Here is a 21,335-nt window from a genome sequence, read left to right on the forward strand (position 1 = left end):
CGCTTTCCCGGTTTTCTGGATGTCTTTGACTGGTGAAGGGAGAATGAATCTTTCGGTGGCAATGTCGTGTACAAGGGGGAGCGGGAAGTCGATGGCGTCAGACTGATGCTGTGATATGCTTTGGGACAAGGTAGTATCGCCGACTTCGGGGAACGAAGATGCCGTGTCCCAAGTGTCGATAGTCCTGGAGAGGGACGGCGGAGATAGGTCAGTAAAGTTGGAAAAGCCCGAGGAAGCCAACGAGCCATTCCTTTCTGACTGAGACCAAAACCGAGGAACAGGCGGAGACAGGTTAGTGTAGTAAGAAAAGTCTGAGGAAGCGAACGGAGAGTTCCCTTCTGACTGAGACCCTGACAGAGGAATAGGCGTGGATATCGGACTCCCTCCCAACGGCGAATGTAAACCCTCTAGACATCGAGTCTCAGGCCGTGAAGTCTGCCGTTGAAGCTGCGCCTCGTCAGGTCCGAGAAAAGACGACATATAATCTTTGATGCGATCTTTTTGCCTTCTCAATCTCCCACCTGCGTCTTGGACCGGGGCGCTACATGGCTGAATGCTGAGAAAAGGGCTTCTAGTTCTCCGCGGCCGACAGCGGTCTACTAGGCCGTGAACTACCCCCATGGCTTCGTTCCTCTTGCCGCGCCAGCTGGAGGTAGACCGGCTCAGGGGAGATCCTCTAGAGTCGTCTGAAAAAGTTGAATCTCTGGCAGGATCCATGATACGAGCATGAAAATCGGGTACCGTAGCCTCGAAGTGCCGTTCTACTCCGGTGGCAAGCGATCGAAAACCGCCGGAATTGCTTCGAAAATCGCTGGGATCCATTCAAAACCACAAAAGTTTCGTCTTGAACTTCAATTGCCTGAAATCATGCGTAAGATAGGTTAACGAGTCGGTTGAAAGGGGAGCAAGCAAGAATGAAGAGTAGACACAAGGGAACCAACTGTCCGGCTGTTGCTGGTCTTTTAAATACGGCGAAGGCATCAGGCCCGCAAAGCAAGCGTCTTGCGCGTCAATGGATTACGCGTCTGCGCAGTTTTGATCTTGCAAGTCAGATATCTACGAAGATTGGCTGATTTCGAGACAAGAATGTGCAGCCTGCAGTAAACATAGTGGCCATGCAGCATCTTGGCAGCTAAGCCTCCCGAAGCCCGCCAGCTGAAGATGAGTATGGAAGTGACTTATTAATAACTGGCGCCTAGTTGTTCGAGCAAACGAATCCACATTTTGCAGACAGGTTCACGCGAAGCCACCGCGAGAATAAGCATACACGCATAGACAGAAAATGCGTATAGTGAGTCAAACTTTTGAAAATTCAACGGGCACGTAGTATCACGAACCGGTCACCTTCAGACGTCGTATTACCATCTCGAGAAAGTTCAGTAGAGCTTATCGATAAGGACATGGGAGCTTATCACCCCAAAAGGGCTTAGTGAGGGGCACCCCCACCAAAAATTTCATCTTCACCGACCAGGTCTGGCCATATGGGTGCCAGTGACGTTCTCAGACTCATCCAGCTCAAGGTACACATTTGCGACAAGTCTCAGACCGTGGCTTCAGGTACACCAAGTCAAATATCCCGACATTGAGTAATTGACCACAGACTTTCAAAATGGGCAAGAAGAGAGAAAGAGAGGAAAAGCCCGCCGACGATGTCGCCGACAGAATGGACGAGGATTCGTCCGACGATGAGGTGAGAGCGATCTCATCGGTTCTCCCTGATTTAAGGCTCACAGAACCAGGACTTCGATGTCGTCAACGTCGATTTTGAGTGGTTCAACTTCGACCCCGAGGTCGACTTCCACGGCACCAAGACCCTGTTGCGCCAACTCCTCGACGTCGATGCGACGCTCTTCAACATCTCTGGTCTCGCTGACCTGATACTGTCGCAACCCACCATCGGCTCAACCGTCAAGGTCGACAGCAAGGAGAACGACGCCTACGCTCTCATCACGGCGCTCAACATTAAGGAGCACAGCCAGAAGCCCGAAATGGCCGACCTGGCCAAGTACCTTATTCAGAAGGCGCAGACAAATGAGGCCCTGGCCCCTATCCCCAACCTCATCAATGGCGGCGCTCAGGTCGGCCTGATTCTCGGCGAGAGACTCATCAACATGCCCTCCGAGATCGCCCCACCGATGTACCGCATGCTCGTCGACGAGATCGAGGCTGCCGTCGAGGACAAGGAGCCATACGAGTTCACGCACTACCTGATCCTCTCCAAGACGTACCAGGAGATTGAGTCAACACTGACCGAGACGGAGAGGAAGGGCAAGAAGGCCAAGGCGGACGCCGCGATGTGGCACTTTCATCCTGAGGACGAGGTCTTCGTGAAGCACGCGACGGCCCACGGCTCCTTCTCTTACACCAACGACGACCAGGCCGTCGCGGATAGCAAGCGCGCATTCCAGGAGATGGGCGTCAAGTCGCACGGTTACATGATCCTGATCGAGGCGAGCAAGTGGGAGGGCGCGGTCCAGGCGGTAGAGAAGTACATGAACCCCGGCCAATAGAGGGGATAAAAATAAAAGTCATGAATCGTTTCGAGTATTTCATTTTAAAAGTCTACTCTACCGGCTCTAGTCTTTGCATCAGGTACTCTACCTCAACTTCCTTGGTCAGGGGTATCACGAAATCCTTGTACAGGGCGACCACGGAGTCGGCGTCAATCTTGGCCTGGTTCTCGGGACCCGCGCCGATGGACGGGTCGGTGCCGTAGGTGAGGCACTTGAGGCGCAGGCGCTCGAGGACCTTCTTCTCGACGGCGGCGTTGGTGATGGCGGCGCCGATGCCGTCGCGGTCCTCGGCCTTGATGAGCGCGGTGTACTTTTCCGGGTCCGACTGGAACTTGGACTCGGCGACGAACTTTCCAAAGTGTATCCTGCGCGACAGGGCCTGCAGGCAGGCAATATCGCAGGTTGCCGAGGAGCCGTAATTCTCCTGGGACTCGCCGCGGTCCTCTCGGCCGAAATCGGGGCAGAGTGCGGGGAGGAAGGTATCCACATAGAACTTCTTGATCTTGTCGTTGACGTTGACGTCGTTGGGATGCAGGATGCGCGGGTAGTGCAGGGGCTTAAGGATCTGCTTCTGGAGGGCCTCCGGGAAGAAGGGGTACTCGTCGGGAGACTCGTAGCGGCGGATGATGGACTGCAGCTTCTCCTGCTCGCGCAGGTACCAGTCCATGAAGCTCAGCTCGCTGTTGGGGATATCCAATGCGCCGGGAACGTAGATGGTCTTGTTGAGGGCGAATTGGGCTCGTTCGATGAGGTGGAAGGTGATTGTGTCCTCGAGGCGGCTGGGTTACATTGTCAGTTGTTGCCGTAGATGTTGTTTGTCGGGGAGTTTGGGTTGACATACATCAACTGGTACCGGATGCGGGACAGGTCCAGCGCCTTGGAGGGGTCCGATAAGTCGATAAGGGAGTCCATCTCGTCGTCAATTGACTGGAAACCAGAAGAGATATTGTAGACCGGGCCGTGAGGATTGTTCTGGCGCAAAATTGGCGGTTGGGGGTCTGGCTGGTGAGAGAAACGCATCCGGGCTGGTTATCGTCGAGTCACAAAATCTTGGGGTAAGATTTGCTTGGAGAGGAGCCAAGGCCGATGACGCCGGCGCAAAAGGGGAAAGGTGCCAACTGAGAAAAAAAACAAAAAAGATCTCATTCCAGCACTGCCTTCAGAGCGAACAAGGCTGTGCCAATCTCGTTGACGGGAAAAAGGACCTGCAGCACAGGCACAGGGGTCGCTTCCGGCGGGCACCAATCAGGACCCCCTGCGACATGTCAATTCCAGCAGCTGCTCGCTGTTCACTGCTCAGGAGGTCCCGTCCGGTCGCTGGAAGAAAGCCCGGACCATCCACGCTGCTCCATGGGCCATCCAGAGTGCGGGCGATGCTACCTCCAGCGTCTTGAGCGTGTTTTCGAGCCTTGTGGTCGCTAATGGAAAAGCAGCTTAGCGGATTGGAGGCAGCCACGTCGGAAGCCCGCCCAGAAGTCGGAGTGTCCACCCGACCTTGAGGTGACCTGCTGGCTGGCCTTGGAACTGGCCCAGGTCCAGCTGAGGGGGCACGCCGCACCAGAGACGGGAGAGGTGCACCTGCTACGTGCAGGGAGCTCCTCGGGTTTTAGCGCCTTCGTCATTCGCGGGCGCACACACACTGGGACACACAACTGGGCCTGGGACGGTCACAACCGACCCCAACCGGGTCATTGCCGGGATCTTGTCTGGTGTGTGGATACGTAGTCGATTCTTGACCGAGACAACAAAACTTGACCTTGTCGAAAACCACCACCGATCCGGAGCTGTTTCCACAACTCTGCAACCTACACCATTTCTCCTCTCCCTCCGACCTCGACCTCATCCCCTTGTGCCACCATTGTCGCGCGTATTGACCCGGAGAATACGTACGCATGGCCGCCTCGGATAAGGATAACGACCAGTATGGCTTCAACGACGATGCCGGAGACGACCAGTCGGTCCTGTCTGTAAGTCACGCTTGCCACTCGCGTGACCCCCCGGCGGCATCGACTTGGCCGGTATCGTGGCCTGATCCAGTGCTGATAACATTCCCCCTCAGACCCGTGGCATAGAAGCATTCGGGCGCAAGGTCACCACCACCGCGAGCCATTTGATCGGCCCTCTTTCCGAGCAGAGTGGCAATGGCCACGGCCATTACCATGGCGCCCTTGCCGAGGTCCACAAACAGCTGCGCCGCCCGAATGTCCAGCGCAGCATGTTCTCGATGGCGAAGACCACCCCGACCGATTTGGTGCGCTCAAAGCTCTCCAAGACGGAGATCCAGCACCGCGCTTTGACGTACCTTCCCGATGAGCTCCTGGCCAACATTCCCGAGGGCGACAATTCCTTTTCTCTGTTCCAGGGCTTCAAAGCTAGCTTCCCCGAATTGACGGAAGAGGGCAGGAAGCACCGGAGGCGGGTTTCGAGGGGCAGGAAGTTGCTGGACGAGACGGCACATACCCCCGGCACACCCCAGGAGCTGCAAAATCTGAAAAAGGACAAGGCGTCGATGATGCACGAGCTCGAAATGCTAGGCGTTCGCAAGAACATGGCCAGCAGCGAGATTCGTGACATTGACAACAAGATTGCGAACTTGCACGGCATGCGACGGATTATTCTGGACAGGCTAGCGAATTTGGAGCAGGAAGAGACAATGCTGGAACACGATCGTAGGTGGAATCGCGGACGGCTTGCAGTCTTCAGCTAACCCATCACAGTTATGGACACCGAAGCTCGATTAGAAGAAGCGCAAGAGCTTTTCGACGAAGCGGAATCAATTGCTATCAACACACCTACAAAGACTGAGGAGGACCTTGCCGGCGATCAGGATGAGTCCGGTTTCATGTCGCAATCCGTCTACGAGAAGCTACCGTCCGCATCCAACACCCCGGCATCAAAACAGAAGAAAAAGGTTGTTCGCCGAAAATCTATGCCGATATTGCACGAGCATTTTGAACCGGGCACCGCCATCAGGGAAATTCGCGCCCACCAGGACACTATTACGGCTCTCGACTTTGACGCACCCTTCGGAACTATGGTTACCTCGGCTATGGACGATTCGATAAAGGTTTGGGATCTCAACGCGGGACGCTGCATCGGTTTGCTAGAAGGTCACACCGCATCCGTAAGAACGCTGCAGGTCGAAGACAACTTCTTGGTGACCGGTGGTATGGACGCTACAATTCGTCTGTGGGATCTTAGCAAGGCTCACTACGACCCTCACGGCAGCCAATTCGACGATGATGAAGATGGAATCGCATTCGAGAACCCCGATGACAGCCCGGTTGAGCCTCCTGCGGGAAGCATGAGGGACTGTCCTCTTTACACCTTGCAATCACATGTTGACGAAATCACGGCCCTTCACTTCAGAAACGATATTCTTGTGTCCGGCTCAGCAGACAAAACTCTGCGGCAGTGGGATCTTGAAAATGGTCGTTGCGTGCAAACTCTTGATGTCATGTGGGCAGCGGCTCAGGCCTCTGCCAACTTTGGCAGCGACAGCTCTTGGAGGCAGACGAGTAGAGCGCCCGCGCAGACGGCTCACTTTATTGGGGCTTTGCAGGTGTTTGAGACAGCTCTGGCCTGTGGTACCGCCGATGGCATGGTTCGTCTATGGGATTTGCGAAGCGGCCAGGTCCACCGAAGCTTGGTGGGGCACACTGGCCCGGTGACATGCTTGCAATTCGACGACGTTCATCTCGTTACCGGTAGCATGGACCGAAGCATTAGAGTAAGTTCTTCCATGATTGCAGAAGAGAACCCAGCTAACCAGACCAGATATGGGATCTTCGTACAGGATCTATCTACGATGCGTACGCATACGACAACGCAGTTACCAGCATGATGTTTGACGAGAGGAGGATCGTCAGTGCGGCGGGCGAGGACGTCGTGAAAGTGTACGATAAGGTGGAGGGCCGGCAGTGGGAGTGCGGCGCCGGCATTGCGGAAGCAGACGACAACAAGACGCCTGCCGTTGTAGAACGTGTACGTGTTAAGGACGGGTACCTGGTCGAGGGCCGTCAAGACGGTATTGTAGGAGTATGGACATGTTAGAGTATACAGAACCCCTTTCAGTACAGAGCGAATCAACGCAATACAACGAGATACGGCATTCACGAAGCTTCTGATAGTGTGTAAGACCGAAAGTCTCACAAATTGCATTTCAATTGACTTTTGCGTAACCAATTCTCCTTGATGTTTTGGTCGATGGGCTGAGGGGTGTAATGCTGTTGGCTGACAGTTCGTCCCATCTGGCACGAGCTCACCAGCACCTTCTTCAGACGGACCCGCTTGGCGCATCTCAAACCTGTTACATCTCACCACCAACACACTCATACACATACGCTGCGTCTCATCCACAAACTCACTTTTCACAACGAGAAAGGCATCATAACTTTCATTTATTTATTGAATGGCGTCGTCGGCCCCAGAAATATGAACACCTTCATCAACCCCGCCCTCATCAAAGGATGCGCAGACCTAGCCCTCGGGATGGCGTCCTCCCGCCCAGAGGACTTTGCCGCAGGTGACGACGAGACCTTGAAGGCAGACGGCGTCAATGCCCTCACCGAGGATCTTTTCACGCGCTACAGCAAGCTCGCGCGCCGCACGCTGGCCCTGGCCCATTCGCCTGCTGACGAAGAAGCGGAGGAGATGACCCGCCTGCTCGACGAGGAGCTGGAGAGGACGTATAAGCGGTTCTACGACTTTGTGTACGCGGAGCTGCCGTTTTGCTGGCGGGTGCTGTACACGGAGCTGAGCCTGATGAAGTTTGTCGTCCTGGTCACGACGGGCGCAGAGAAGATGAGTGATGATGCGGCGGGGGAAGAGTTACTGGATGAGCTGGTCGGGGTGCTGGACAAGGCTCTCATTCTCGCTGGCGGCGCGGGGAGGAGGAGGGGACGGAGGGTTATTGAAAGGTTGCTTTCGTACCTCGATGCCCCGACACAGGGTGCCGCGGCGTCGCTGCCGGAGACGTTCCCGACGGAGAGGGTCTTCACGCCGCCTGTGACGCGGCCGATCGAGGTCGTGGAGGGCTTGTCCATGGCGGGGTTCCAGCGGTATCTCGACTCGGCGGGGGACCTCGGGCCGGAGCCGGTGGTGCTGAGGGGGCTGCTGACGGAGTGGCCCGCCTTGTCAAGCCGGCCGTGGGACAGCCCGGCGTACCTGATGAGCAGGACGTGCGGCGGGCGGCGGCTGGTTCCCGTCGAGGTCGGACGGAGCTACGTCGACGAGGGGTGGACGCAGGAGCTCATCCCGTTCAAGGAGCTGCTGGGGCGGATTGCCGGCGAGAAGGAGAAGGGGAAGACGACGTATCTCGCGCAGCACGAGCTCTTCACGCAGCTCCCGTGCCTGCAGAACGACATCCTCACGCCGGACCACTGCTTCACCGCCCCGCCGCCGCACCCGCTCGACCACTCGAAAGACAAGCCGGAGCTGGCGCTGCCGCTGGTCAACGCGTGGTTTGGCCCGCCGGGGACGATCACGCCGCTGCACACGGACGGGTACCATAACCTGCTCTGCCAGGTCGTCGGGGCCAAGTACCTGCGGCTGTACGCGCCGCACGACTCCGAGGCGCTGTGTCCGCGGGGGGAGGAGGAGGTGGACATGTCGAACACGAGTGGGTTTGATGTTGGCGCCGTGGAGGGGTGGGACGAGGACGCGGAGGGGAGGGACGCGATTGAGTTGGAGGAGTTCCGGGGGCTGCGGCACTGGGACTACGTGCTTGAGAAGGGGGACGTGTTGTATATCCCGATGGGGTGGTGGCATTATGTGAGGAGTCTGAGTGTGAGTTTTAGTGTGAGTTTCTGGTGGAACGGGGATCACGTTGAGGCGGAAGGGTGAGATGGCGAGGATTTGGTTGATGTGGAAATTCAAAATGTCGAGGTAGATACCCCAGCATAAACGCTATGTACAACGCTGTCGATCCTATTTTTCGCTACCATTCAAAACCATTAAGTCCATGAAAGATGCCGCGCCTTTAGCTACCGCCCGTTTCCTCCGCCTCTTGAGCGGCGACTTCAGCCGACCCCTGTGCCTGCCGCCTCGCCTTCGCGCCCGCCTTGAGCTTGTCCCATTTGTCGCGGTACTTCTCCAGCGTGCGCGCCATCGTCTTGTTCTCCTTTTCCAGGGCTTCCATGCGTTCTATCGCGAGCGCGAGCTGCTCTTCGAGATCCTTGTTGCGTGCTCGCAACACCGCGTCACCTGCGCCGCTGCCTGCCCCGCCGAGTCCCGATGGCGATGCTGGCGGGCGGAGGCGCATGCTCTCCGCCAGAGCCATACTGGAGCTCTGGGCGCTGGCTTCGAAGGCATGGAGGCGCTTGCTGAGCTTGTCGAGCGTGTCTTTGAGCCACTCGTTTTCGAGACGATGTTCCTCGAGCCGATCGCGTTCGGAGCGGGTCCTGCCGCCTCGGCGCTTCGCACCGGGGGAGACCGGGGCGGAAGGCGTCTCGCGCGCGTCGACGAAGTCGTCCTCGTCGTCTTCTATAAGGCTGCCGCCGCCGTGGAGGGAGGCTTCCATACGACGCTTTTCCTTGTCGGCAAAGTTGAGAATGTTGGCGTAGGAGACCGTGTGGCCGCTCGTAGGGACAACGTAGAAGGAGTCGTTGGGGTTGTTTGCGGAGAGGGCGCGAAGAGTGTTACGGGAGTAGATCTTTGAGAGATCGGGTTCGGCGGTGGTCGCTGGCGATTTGAGCCTGTTGCGCTTGACGGGCGCTGGCTCGGGGACTTCGACTGGTTCAGGGGCGGGAGACTCTTCGGAGATCAAGGGCAGGCCGGCAAAGGCCAAGGGGGCCGAGAGACGGTTGATGATGCTGCCAAAGGTGTTGTAGAAGCGGGAGTATCCGTCGTCGCTGGCTGGAGAAGCGACTTCCTCCGTCTTCTTGGGCTCCTGGCGCTGCGGTTCAGCGTGCGTGGGCGGAATCCACGCCGGCTTTCCTGACTGGTCCAAGACGTTCTGCATCTTGGCCCTTGAACCCTCGCGTCTCGCCTGTCCCTCCATGTTGCCCGGGGCCTGGTCGTTCGTGACGCTGGGTGGAATAGGCTGGCTGCGGTTCCTGCCGCCCCTGATACCGCGCGCGGAAGCAAGGTTGCTTGCGATGGACGAGGTCATCTCGCGGCTGGGATAGCGGCGCGGCTGCGTCAGGGACGGAGGGTGCTTGGCCGTCGCAGCCGGGCTGCCGGCGGTCTCTGACTTGGTTGGCGCATCGTCCGAGGCGGAGATGCTGGTCGTCTCGGAGGCCTGCGACTCTGCCTTCTCGTCGATGGTGTCGACATTGGAGGCCTGGCTTGTGCGGCGGTCGAGGGGGATCTTGAGGAGCTCAGAGAGATGTTTGTGGTGTTGTTCCAGCAACCTCAGGGTACGCAGCGCTTCGAGGCTGGCGGTGGAACGAGCGGCGTTTGCGAATTCTCCCGCGGCGAGGGCATGTTCGTTGATTGCGACCGTAGTCTCGGACTGGTGCGTCGCGTTGGAGGCGGCTTTGGCATGGTCATGCGCCTAGATATCATGTTAGGACAGTTCATGGAGAGACATTATGATGCGAGGGGAAGGAGGCTACCTTGACCAGCGGCGACTCGTCCATGGTTGGAGCCGCGACGACGTGGACTGCCGATTGCGGATTTTGGGATGACGGGCAAACGTTTCGATCGGGCTTGTGTGAATACTTTTCTGGTAGCGTCGCATACACGGGACTCTAAGATCCGGAGGTCACGCGCCCGCCACGGAGCATCTAAAACGGTGGCAGGGAGGTCGTTCGGTGGAGGTGCCGATGGCGGGACAGCACTACAATGTACTGCTCGGTGGGTGTTCAACGGCGGGCTGGGATGTTGGGTGGTGTGGGTGGTTGGCGGTTGCGGTCACGGAGGATTTCCCCAGAGTTTCGCTAAGAAGCTTCCACCTCTTGCCTCCCCGCTTGTTCTTTTCTCGTGGTGGCAACCCCAACAGGTGCACTGAATGGGCTGGTGGAAGTGGCCCTGCTCAGTGCTGCGAGTGCTGCGTGCAGGAGCGGCAAGTCATTGCCGTGTGGCCACAATGGGAGAGGGGGCCTGGAGCGGCCGGTCAATGGAAAGTACCTGAGCGCAACAGGTACAGTACGTAAGCAAGGCAGGTCGCTGCCAACCTATGACGAGCAGCAAGGTTCACCCTCCCCACGTCACCAGCAAGTCCAGAGTCAATTCTGGTGGTGACATTTTCATGATGCAGTTTTGAATCAGATTATGAGTTTTAGCCGAAAAGCCATGTTGAAGCTAAGAGAGGCCGTCAATTTTCCACCGCGAGGCCGGTGCCTCCGGGGATCGTGGATTGACAGCGAAGACGTCGTTATGCGTACCACTGCATCGGTTCAACATGTCCTCGATTGACATCTGTCGACTGTTCTGCTTGCTTCTTGGCCAGCAAAGCATTCAAAGTCTAACCCTGAGATATGCCTGTGCCACCACTTGTCGCAGGGGGCTGAGCATCGGGGAAAACCATTGTGGCTGACTTTGAATCAGCCCAGCGTAAGAGCCTCTGAAGTGACGGCAGTCGCGTGCCTCTGAGTTTAGCCAGAGACATGGCAGAGACAGGTACATGCCATGCGCCTCGCCGGGCGACGGAGGATGGAAGGATTCTAACATTGTCCAATGCCCGGGGGCGCGGTGTCCTGTCTGTCTTGTCACAGGAGGACCTGGCCTATCACAAGAGTCGCAGTGGCCTCCCCAAGACACTATTCGCAACCTGCAGAGCCCCTGACGTAGTTACGGGTTCCTTAGCCAGCAGGTGATCCAAACAGGAAGCCCAGCGGCCACAGCAGGCCCCGATCGGGCCAGCCATCGAAACCCTCTTGGGATTTTCCATCTGCCAGACATGCATTCATCGACCATTATCGCCAGGAGGGACGAGGGATAACGTGGCGAGGTGGGATGAGCGTTGGGTGCATCGCTCCGAGGCTGCCGTGAGCCGCGGATGGCCGTCGATGAATTATTGATGGGAACCTAGGACGACGAGGATGATGCTCCGCGAGATATCAGTGTGACAGCGTGCTGCCACCTACTTGTACGAATACCCTACCTAACATTCCGGACTGTCCACTAATTAGGGTAAGTCGGCAGACCATGCAGGTGGGATGCGAGCGCACTCGGATAGAATGGAGTTCGCGAATGAGGTGAGATGCGACCCAGGCCAAGACGAAGGCGGTACATGATCTTGTTAAGGGGGCGAGAAAGCGGCGCTCTTCGAGAGATCCAACTCTACTGCGGTAGAGGATCCAGCCAAGCGAGTGCGAGGGGGGTATGCTACCGAGATGGTGGAATCTGCGCAGCCGCGCTCGCATTCTGAATGACCCAAGTAAGCGAAAAGAAGCTATTAAGAACAAAAATAGCAGCGACAACTCGGTCTGGCTGGGTGGAGGAAGGAATATTACCACCTGGAGGACCCATCGCAACATTGAAGTGGCGGTCGACGGCCCCAGATTCCCGATTCTTCCAGAATCCAGGCAGCTCGTAATAATGGACCACCGCAGGTTGGAGTGCACCCAGATGCACCAAAACACCAAATCGGACGGCGAATAACAATCGACATAATTCCATCGGGTACAACGGCATTGTGGCACAATAACACGCAGATGTCCGTCTCTGTGGAATACAGGTAGACATTATTCGACTTCGGAATTGTGACCCACTAACAGGAACTTGTACCTGCCTCCAGACTGTGACTACCTAGTGACTACTGATGCTGCTCCTCCCACTTTGGGCCAAGACGATTCTCCCGTAAGGTAGGGGCCGTTTACCCCGGCCCAGCCCGCCCGTACGAGGCATTTGCCTTCGCCTTCAGTGACGATGACGCTCGCGCGAGGAGAGAGCGCTCCGGCTTGGGTTGGCCAAGCTTCCATTGTAGCCGTACCGTACTCCGTAATACCTCGAGGTGGTCTGCTGCAGCGTCCACGTCTAGACTGGGCAGGTCGCAAGCGAGCAAACAAGGTGGGACCAGTCGTCTGGGCCACTGCCTTGCATTTGCACGAACCTACCCGGGTCTCTTCCAAGGTCATTCATAGATGAAGCCGCCCGTTGCTTCTTTTTAGGAACTCGAGATCCAGATTTCGATCCATGGATCAGGAACCTTCTCGGCCGGAAACCTGAATAGCTCTGCTCTGCCTCACCCGTTCCTTGCACTAATCGCCGCCTTCCTTGCACTGCAACATCACATCGAAACGACAACCTCGAATCAAACACATCAAACACCAAACAGACAACCCCGAACCCCTACCATATCGACCTTAATTTCGTTGGAATACCTTTATTTCCCTGTCGCCTCAGAGCATGATCTTCGAGCCCACTTGTCGGGCCCGGTGCGCGTATTGCTCCTGACAGCCTGTCAACTGCCAACTTCGGGACCTGCCTGCCTGTGCTGGAGTCTCTGGACCGAACCCGCGTACCCTCGTAAAGAGTACGACATTACGGTATTTACGAGCCCGCAGCTGAGGAGGAGGCGTGAGGATCAGGACCCAGATATCCAGCCTGCCGGACCAGCCAGCCAACCACGATGGATAGCACTGGGGAGAGTGGAGGGGCGCTGTCGAAATTGCTGCCAAAATCCATCGCAGCCAAGCGCCGGCGCAGGAAGCAGGAAGCGCGAGAGGAAGACGCAGCAGCAGCAACGGCGCAACTGCTGCTGGGAGTTAAGGGAGAAGATGTCACGGCCCCAGCAGACACAAGTTCGCTCTCAGCACTCTCGGCGGCACCACCACTAAAAGACGACTATTACGACGACGACGACGACGTCAGCCAGTCGTCCCATAGACGCGACAGCGGCTCCTACGTCCACGACCACGGGCATGACACGGACAGCCTCGCAAGAGACGGCTCGACAGGCATTCCCGACCCAGACCGCGACTACAGGCACAGCTACGATCGCGACTACGAACCCAGTCCCAGCGGTGCCAGCACCAACTACGCCCGCGACAACGCCAGCATGGTGTCCCTCGAGACACCCGAGGAGAAGTGAGTAGTGTGTCTGTTTCTGTCCCGTTGCTTGCTTGCTTCTTTTCCAGTTTCTTCACGAGTGTCAAGTCTCCAGATCTCGGGTCTCACTCTTGGCAGCCGTTGCTTGTCTGCGCATCCAATTGCTTATTCCCCTCCTCCTTGTCGTTCTTGTCCTCGTTCTCCCTCTCTCAGTCCCCCAATGCCCATCTCCAATCTCCAATCTCCAATCCTAATATCCAATCCCCCCCTTCCCTGTCTGTCTGATGCAACTCCGTGCGCTGCGGCAGCTTCATGTGCTGTTCTGCACCGGACCCTTTTGCATCTGCATCCGGACGCACTGATGCCGCATTTCATCTGCCTGGCAAGGCCACGTCTCTCGCGTGGCGCATTCTAAAAAAGTCGTCGTGGGAGGCTCCATCGAGTGACGAGGCGGATTGCTACGCTGTTCCGCTCTGCTGGACGAACCTACTGACGGCGCGGCGCGGCCTGGCCTCCTCTCCTCGCGTTCCCTCGCTTTCACTCCTCCCCCTACTAGTCCGCATCCCCCCTAAGCTTTTAGGGGAATGGCAGGGGAGGAGAGTGGGAGAGTGATGAGGGGAGAGCATTCAGGGAGCGATCAGTCGGCAGGTTGGGGGGCGCATCCCGGCCTTGACAGTCTGACTGGCCCGGGGTTGGGGCTGGCCGCCGCCGCCGCGCCCTTTTCCATTGCTGGACTGGAGCATGGCTGGAGCTTGGTCTCAGCTCCTCATCCACTCTCTGCGGCAATCGCCGTATGACGCTGCCTGGGGGTCCCATCAGCACACAGCACCGAGTGCACCAGCACCAGCAAGTGAGGTGTGTGTGTGTGCCAGGCCAGGCCAGTCCAGTCTCAGCAAATCGCTGTGTTCCTGACGAGTGTTCCATTTCCTTTTCAAGCGAGGGGCGGACACAGGGCCGTCCATGTTTCTCCTGCCTCCTCCGTTTCGCATCTTACTGCTGCCTCCATCTATTACTTTACCTCGCATCTCACCTCGATCGAGGCTCCTCGTCCATGATTGTACCCAACTAACTTAACCTTCTCTTCCCCCCCCTTCGCTAGATCCTCCCGCCCAAATGCTATCTCGACGCATCCTTCGCAAATAGGCTACTTGACAACTTCTTCCCCGATCGTTCAGGCAACTCACTTGCCTGAACCCCAAGCGCAGATACTGGACGAACAACTGTCAGAGATCGCCTCGGCGCGATCCACATCCAACAACTCAGCCAAGCGGACGCAATCGGCCGAATCCACAGATTCGTCCCTGCGCTCCAAACGCAGCTTTACCAGTCTTGTGCCCCCCAAGAAAAACACAACACGGTCACCTTCACCCGTCGGCCGCCTCAGGGGAGTTTTCAAGTCAAAAAAGACTCCGAGTGCCACCACTAGTCCCGAGAGGAGTGCGGGCGGTGACGACACTGACACCGACCGAGACATTGGACGCGGAGTAGCCTACCGAGGCCGAGCTGCAGCTTCAACATCTGACCTCACCACCACCACAAGGTCCTTTGACTTCACCGACGCGCCACCCGTCCCACCTTTGCCGATAGTACAAGCGCCACAACCAACTCCCGCAAACAAGACGAATGCATCCTCCCGTGTAACGACGACATCTCACTCTCCTGAGCGACGCCGCTCCAGAGCCTCCACAAACAACTCTGTCAAGATCGACACCAACGTCCCCTCGACCCCGCCCCAGCCCGAGAAAGGCACTCCCGTCATCGTCAACACGCCGCCGACCCCGACCGACCGCAGCGCTCCCTCCGCACACTCCTCACCGGGGCCCGGTCCGCAGCCCGCCGTTGATGCAGCTGCGACCGCCTCAGGCAACACGAATGGTGGCTCCGCCCAGGGTAACATGATTGCTCACCGCAGGGGCAGATCAAACTCTGGTAGTATTGGGCCTAGCAAGCTCTCCAACATCACAAACGCTCCTTTGACACCCATCCCCGACGTAAACTCGGCCAGCAATCCAGGGACCCCCGCTCCAGGAGGCGGCTTTTTTTCCTCGGTATTCTCAGCCGCGCAGAACGCTGCGACCCAACTTAGCAGCGCAGTACAGAACACAGGCATCGGGCCAACTCCTCCTAAGAACAAGACGACCCAAAGACCGCCCGATATCAAGATCGAAGACCATCCCGAGGTCGAACCTCCCCTGCCGTCCCTCACAGGATCCGCCATGGAGAAGGAACCCGCCGTCAAGACCATGGGGTCTGGCGAGCTGAGCCTCAGCCAACTAGGAATAACAGATACAGGAAGCGTCGCCGGTACGCCCGTCACGTCGAAGTTCCCCGACACCACCGATTCGCGTTCTAGGTCCGAATCAGCGCCCACCGATGCGGCTTACGTAGCTGCGACCCGAGACCTTGGACCGGACGACGGCCGACAGCCCTCTACGAGACCCCAATCCTTGCACGATCCGGGAAGCGGCGGCGACCGCACGCCGCCATCGAGCAGCATCAATGAAGATAGGAATTCGGGAATCCAACGGAGTGGAAGCATTCGAAGCGCCATTGGACGCCATCGTAAACGGGGAAGTTCCGCCGTGTCTGGAGGTACGGCAACTACAATTGGCGCTGCCATTGCTGCGGCTAACGCGTCTCTCGCTCATCCTCAAGCCAACGCAAGCGTCCCGAAACTCACCGGATTCGCTGTCGCAAGCAAGAAGCGCAACCGCGATTTCCACGCACTGTTCAAAAGTGTGCCCGATGACGATTACCTCATAGAAGATTACAGCTGTGCCTTGCAGCGCGAGATTCTCGCGCACGGCCGCCTATACGTATCCGAAGGTCACCTGTGCTTCAGCAGCAACATCCTCGGTTGGTCGACCACTCTCGTCATGAGCTTTGACGAGATCGTAAGCGTCGAGAAGCGGAGCACGGCCCTAGTTTTCAAGAACGGACTCATGATATCGACCTTGCATGCGAAACACATCTTTGCTAGTTTCACAAGTAGAGACTCCACCTATGACCTAATTGTCAACATCTGGAAACTTGGTCACCCGACCCTGAAGAGCTCTCTGAACGGAGTGCAGCTGGAGGGTACTGGCGGTGATAAAACGGAGAAGGTTGACGCGGATGTAGTGGCCCCGGAAGTAGAAGACGCGAGTCTGTCCGACGCAAGCGAGGAAGACAGCGAGTCAGGCGACGACGACGACGTCTACGATGAAGACGACGATAACGAAGACCTCCAGGAAGTAACACAGCCAACAGACATGAATCCCGAACCCGAGACAGAGAAGACCGTCTCACGGAAGGTGTCTGGTGCAGGCGGTGCTAATGGCGCGCTTTCCGATGTCGTTAAGGACGCTGTGGGTGTACCCAGCACCAACGATGACTTCCCTGGCCCAGCCACTCATGCACCGACGGACTGTGGAGACTCAGGCACGCATTATGAGAAGGTTGTTGGTGACGATGTCATTCCCGCGCCCATCGGCAAGGTGTACAACCTGCTCTTCGGTCCAGCATCGGTCACTTGGATGTCCAAGTGGCTCACCGTTGAGGCCAAGTGCACTGAGTTGACGATGGAGGATAAGAAGGGTTTGACGCTGGAGAACAAGTCACGCTTCTTCAGTTACATCAAGCCTTTGAACGGAGCTATTGGTCCGAGGCAAACCAAGTGTCTTGTCACTGAGACCTTGGAGAGCCTGGATTTTGAAAAGTCCATCAACCTGAACGTTGTCACTCAAACACCCGACGTCCCCAGCGGCAACATTTTCAGTGTCAAGACGAAGTATTGCCTGTCTTGGGCTGAGAACAACTCCACCCGAGTCCAGACCAACTGCACCATCGAATGGACGGGCAAGAGCTGGTTGAAGGGTAGGTGTCAAGAGAAGGTCTGATTCTACGAGTGCTCAGCTAACAAATTCCAGGCCCAATTGAGAAGGGTGCAAACGAAGGTCAGACCGCTTACTGCAAGGATCTCTTTGCCAGTCTGAAGTCGGCCGTGTCGTCGAAGGCTCGTGCTGGAGGAGCAGGAGGCGGTGCTACCAAGGGCAAGAAGAGGGGCAAGAAGGGCAAGGCTACAGGCTCATCGACAGACGTCGAAGACGAGCAAGTCCGTCCGAAGAATATTCCCAAAAAGGATTGGGGACCGTTGGAGCCCGTACGTGGCATCCTGGAGCCGATCCTCGATATCGTCAAGCCGCTTATAACAGGCAACATGATGTACGGCCTCCTGGTTGGACTTTTGGTGGCTACTTGGTTCGGCTTTGGGCTGCCAGGAAGGCAACCGTCGAGCGATATGCGCATGTACGGCTATCCCGACCGCGTCGCTGCGTACGATGAGATGTGGAGGCGTGAGGAGAGTGAGCTGTGGGAGTGGCTTGAGGAGCGTGTCGGATTGGAGAGGTTACATGACCCCAACATCTCGACACGCAAGAGAGCGATGGAGCCCATCACGGTTGAGGAGAGGGTGAGAGAAGATCGCATGGATGAGAGGGAGATTGAGGAAGCGATCAAAGTCACGGAGGAGAAGTTAAAGGTGTTGAAGGGGGTGATGGACAAGAAGAAGACCACAGTCGGCTGAGGAAATACCCAGGAACGGGAGGCAAAAGTGCAGCAAGTCAAGTACCGACACTACACACCGTGTTATTCTTTTTTGTTATTATTGTAGCATATTCATTAGCGCCGCCAACGAGCAAACAGGGCTTGACTGGGATAGCATCTGCTGCGAATTCAATTTGTCACATAACTTACCATCTGCATTATCTTTATTTGACACTGGCTGGCCTGCGCTCGAGTGAACTTACAGCCAGACAGCAGTCACGTCAGTCCTACTTTTTTTGGTTCCTTCCTCATGTACCTTAGGTTAAAGTGCCTTCCGCGGCCCGCCTGCTCCTGCCACGAGTTATCAAGACTCATTAGAGAGGAAGCAGCAACGGTTAATACAGGGTCAAGCTCCTTAGCCTTGCCTTCCTCTTCTCATTTAAGGCGCCACCTGCCTGCAGATTCTGCGGTTTACACCTAACTACCATGCGGGATAACCCAGTGCCAGGCAAGGCAGATTTTCTAGACACAATACCCTCCCTTCTCCCCTGGACTCGTCCTCCCAACTCTCCCCTTTACCCTCATTTCAATTTCATCAACTACTTCCTGTTCCAGTATCTATCGTTCGTTCAACATTTAAGAACCCAGTCTCAACTTCGATTAGGCACTTCCACGCGTCCACATTCAGTCTGTCATTTACGTCTCAGTCCCCAAGGAACAGGAAGCTGCCACTATGACAGGCAGCAACCAGCCTGCACCCATGGCTTCCCTCGGGGATGACGGGTACGCGCGTACCATCGACCGACTTCGCGAGATTGGCGTGGCAGACCATGTAGCGCTGCCGCAGCTTGTGGTCGTCGGTGATCAGTCGTCTGGCAAGAGCTCCGTTCTCGAGAGCGTCACGGGCTTCGCCTTCCCTCGCGCGCCTGAGCTCTGCACAAGATACGCGACCCAGATAACCTGCCGCCGCGATGACTTCGACAATGTGGTCATCAGCATCATTCCTGCGGCGGACTCCAGCAACGCCCGAAAGGAGAAGCTCTTGGGTTTCCGGTGCTCGGCCGGCAAGAGCAAAGTGAACCTGGCCAATGCCTTCAGTGAGGTACATGTCACGACAGCATCAGTTGTGGGATTTTCTGACACTTTTGAACACAGGCAAACAAGGTTATGGGAATTCGAGAGAAGGCCGTTTCCGGCTTTGGCGATGGGACCGCGACCTTCGCAGAAGACACGCTGAAAATCGAGATCAGTGGGCCTACTGTAAGTGTTCTTATCTCCAGAAGCTTGAGAGCAAGTCTGAGCCTTCATACAGCAAAACCATCTGACCGTGATCGATGTGCCTGGCATCTTCAGGACGGCGACCTCTGGATGGACCACAGACGAGGACATTGTCTTGGTCAAGAACTTGGTCCAGAGCTACATGAAAAGCCCGAGAACCATCATACTCGCTGTAGTTCCCTGCAACGTCGACATCGCCACCCAAGAAATCCTCACCATGGCACAAGCATTCGACTCTGAGGGCATCCGGACGATGGGTGTTCTCACAAAGCCTGATCTTGCAACCGAGCGGGCAATGCAGCAAATTGTCTGCGAGCTCATCGAAGGGAAGAGATTTCCACTGCGCCTCGGGTACTGCGTCGTGAAGAATCGCGGTTCAGACGATGACAAGTCAACTTTAAGTGAAAGGAACTCCTCTGAAAAGGCGTTTTTCTCCGTAGCACCTTGGTCGAGACTTCGATGCACCAAGAGAGTCGGCGTCGAATGCTTGAGTCTTCGCCTCCGCCATCTCCTGCGGGATGTCTCAAAGAAGGAATTTAAGAATGTTGCGATTGAAGTCGAGCGGCAGCTCTGGACGACAAGCAAGGCATTAGAGGCGATGGGCCCGCCAAGAGAAAGGCCTGAGAGTCAGCGGCGATACTTGGGACAGCTGAGCTCAGACTTCCAGGATGTTGTCCGCCGAGCCCGGGATGGCCACTACAGCGGGATGGAGATATTCGACAACAACCAACAGCTCCGACTGATTACTAACGTCGTCGCTCTTCAGGAGACCTTCAACGACACCTTTGAGAAACGCGGCCATACCAGACTTTTTGAGGGAACCCAGCGACAGCGAATTTCCGGAACCCCTCCTGTCTTGCAAATACTCGAGTCCTGCCAAGGAAGCGAGATGGAAGGCATCATGCAGGATTTGCATGGAATCTTGAGAGAGCTCAATTACGGATGCCCTGAACCTCGCAAGGATTCTTTACTGGTACAAATTGAGATCGCCTTCAGAAGAACCCGTGGACCCGAGCTTGGAACGGTAAGGTTGATCTTCTCTTGTGGTTCTTACCTGTTTTTCTATTACAAACGTCCCCCCAACTACCGCCGTATGACGTCGTGAATGACGTCGTGAATTATCTATAGATTCCCTTTTCTTATGTGACTTTGTGGCTGACGCAAAGAACAGTTTGGTGGTTCTGTCCTCGGCGAGGTCTTCAGAGAGCAAGCCAGAAGCTGGGCGCCTCTGGTTCTTCAACATACTAGCCGAGCGATTGTGCTTGTTCACATGTTCATCACCCGGCTGCTTGCTCTGAAGTTTCCTGATGTCACCTTTCGTGCCAACATATTCAACAGACTTCTCAAAGAGAAGCTTAGAGCGGCTTACCAACGTGCAATCAACCATGTCGAGTTTCTCATTGACGTCGAGTTGAACGGCCAGCCCTACACGTTGAACCACTACTTCAACAGCAACCTCCAAGCAGCCCAGGCTTCGAGGCTCAAGCAAACACTCCAGAAGGTCATCGGCAGCAAAGAGTCCAGCCTAGACGATACCCAGGAGTCGGGGTGGTGGGTTACGGAAGAGATGCTTTCCAAACTGACCCAAGATCGCTCGAACGCCGAACAGGTCCGGGTCGACATTCACGATATCCTGTTCAGCTACTACAAGGTTGCGCGCAAGCGCTTTATGGATGTCATCTGCCAGCAGGTTGTATTCCACTTTCTTCTCGACGCTAAAGATGGCCCTCTTCAGACTTTTTGCCCTGATCTTATCATGGGCCTCGAAGACAGCCAGCTGCGGCTGATTGCGGGAGAAGATTCCAGCACCAGAGAAGCGCGCCAGAATCTCACCCAAAACATTGAGGTCTTGAGAACTGCGGCGGAGGAGTTGAGGAATGGTTCCTCGTGAGCAATTGCCGGCAAGCATGCTTTCGCAATGTCTGGAAAGGATGTGTCACTTTGGCCAGAATGTACAAAGATGGGCGGTAGGATGACGAGGGACACCTGGATTTGCTGATGACGAACTTTGAGTATGGCTGGAAGTGAAGGGATACCAAGCTGGAAGAAGACACCCGTAGTAAGTAGTGTACGTGAAAAATGATG

General features: G+C 56.4%; 6 protein-coding genes across 6 annotated transcripts; 4 read left to right on the top strand and 2 right to left on the bottom strand.

Annotated features, from left to right (window-relative positions):
- Nucleotides 1-1,609: 1,609 nt before the first annotated feature.
- GCG54_00008108 (Protein BCP1) lies at nucleotides 1,610-2,510 on the top strand (the record flags this gene model as incomplete). The annotated part of the gene is made up of 2 exons (XM_045408080.1): nucleotides 1,610-1,690; nucleotides 1,734-2,510. The coding sequence occupies 2 exons, from the start codon at nucleotides 1,610-1,612 to the stop codon at nucleotides 2,508-2,510; spliced, it is 858 nt and encodes a 285-aa protein (XP_045265752.1).
- Nucleotides 2,511-2,562: 52 nt separating this feature from the next.
- Nucleotides 2,563-3,533, bottom strand: GCG54_00008109 (Chorismate mutase; the record flags this gene model as incomplete). The annotated part of the gene is made up of 2 exons (XM_045408081.1): nucleotides 2,563-3,292; nucleotides 3,355-3,533. The coding sequence occupies 2 exons, from the start codon at nucleotides 3,531-3,533 to the stop codon at nucleotides 2,563-2,565; spliced, it is 909 nt and encodes a 302-aa protein (XP_045265753.1).
- An 872-nt stretch (nucleotides 3,534-4,405) lies between these two features.
- GCG54_00008110 (Mitochondrial division protein 1) lies at nucleotides 4,406-8,357 on the top strand (the record flags this gene model as incomplete). The annotated part of the gene is made up of 5 exons (XM_045408082.1): nucleotides 4,406-4,480; nucleotides 4,573-5,182; nucleotides 5,231-6,243; nucleotides 6,291-6,545; nucleotides 7,026-8,357. 5 exons carry the CDS (start codon nucleotides 4,406-4,408, stop codon nucleotides 8,355-8,357), a joined length of 3,285 nt encoding a protein of 1,094 aa, XP_045265754.1.
- A 136-nt stretch (nucleotides 8,358-8,493) lies between these two features.
- GCG54_00008111 (uncharacterized protein) lies at nucleotides 8,494-10,093 on the bottom strand (the record flags this gene model as incomplete). Its single annotated transcript, XM_045408083.1, has 2 exons — nucleotides 8,494-10,008; nucleotides 10,070-10,093. The coding sequence occupies 2 exons, from the start codon at nucleotides 10,091-10,093 to the stop codon at nucleotides 8,494-8,496; spliced, it is 1,539 nt and encodes a 512-aa protein (XP_045265755.1).
- Nucleotides 10,094-13,029: 2,936 nt separating this feature from the next.
- On the top strand, nucleotides 13,030-18,012 carry GCG54_00008112 (putative membrane protein C20F10.07; the record flags this gene model as incomplete). The annotated part of the gene is made up of 3 exons (XM_045408084.1): nucleotides 13,030-13,487; nucleotides 14,548-17,303; nucleotides 17,357-18,012. 3 exons carry the CDS (start codon nucleotides 13,030-13,032, stop codon nucleotides 18,010-18,012), a joined length of 3,870 nt encoding a protein of 1,289 aa, XP_045265756.1.
- A 693-nt stretch (nucleotides 18,013-18,705) lies between these two features.
- Nucleotides 18,706-21,141, top strand: GCG54_00008113 (Interferon-induced GTP-binding protein Mx2; the record flags this gene model as incomplete). The annotated part of the gene is made up of 4 exons (XM_045408085.1): nucleotides 18,706-19,074; nucleotides 19,128-19,232; nucleotides 19,285-20,274; nucleotides 20,422-21,141. 4 exons carry the CDS (start codon nucleotides 18,706-18,708, stop codon nucleotides 21,139-21,141), a joined length of 2,184 nt encoding a protein of 727 aa, XP_045265757.1.
- Nucleotides 21,142-21,335: the final 194 nt, after the last annotated feature.

This window comes from Colletotrichum gloeosporioides, assembly GCF_011800055.1.
Source record: "Colletotrichum gloeosporioides strain Lc1 chromosome Unknown consensus_35, whole genome shotgun sequence".
NCBI lineage: Eukaryota > Fungi > Ascomycota > Sordariomycetes > Glomerellales > Glomerellaceae > Colletotrichum > Colletotrichum gloeosporioides.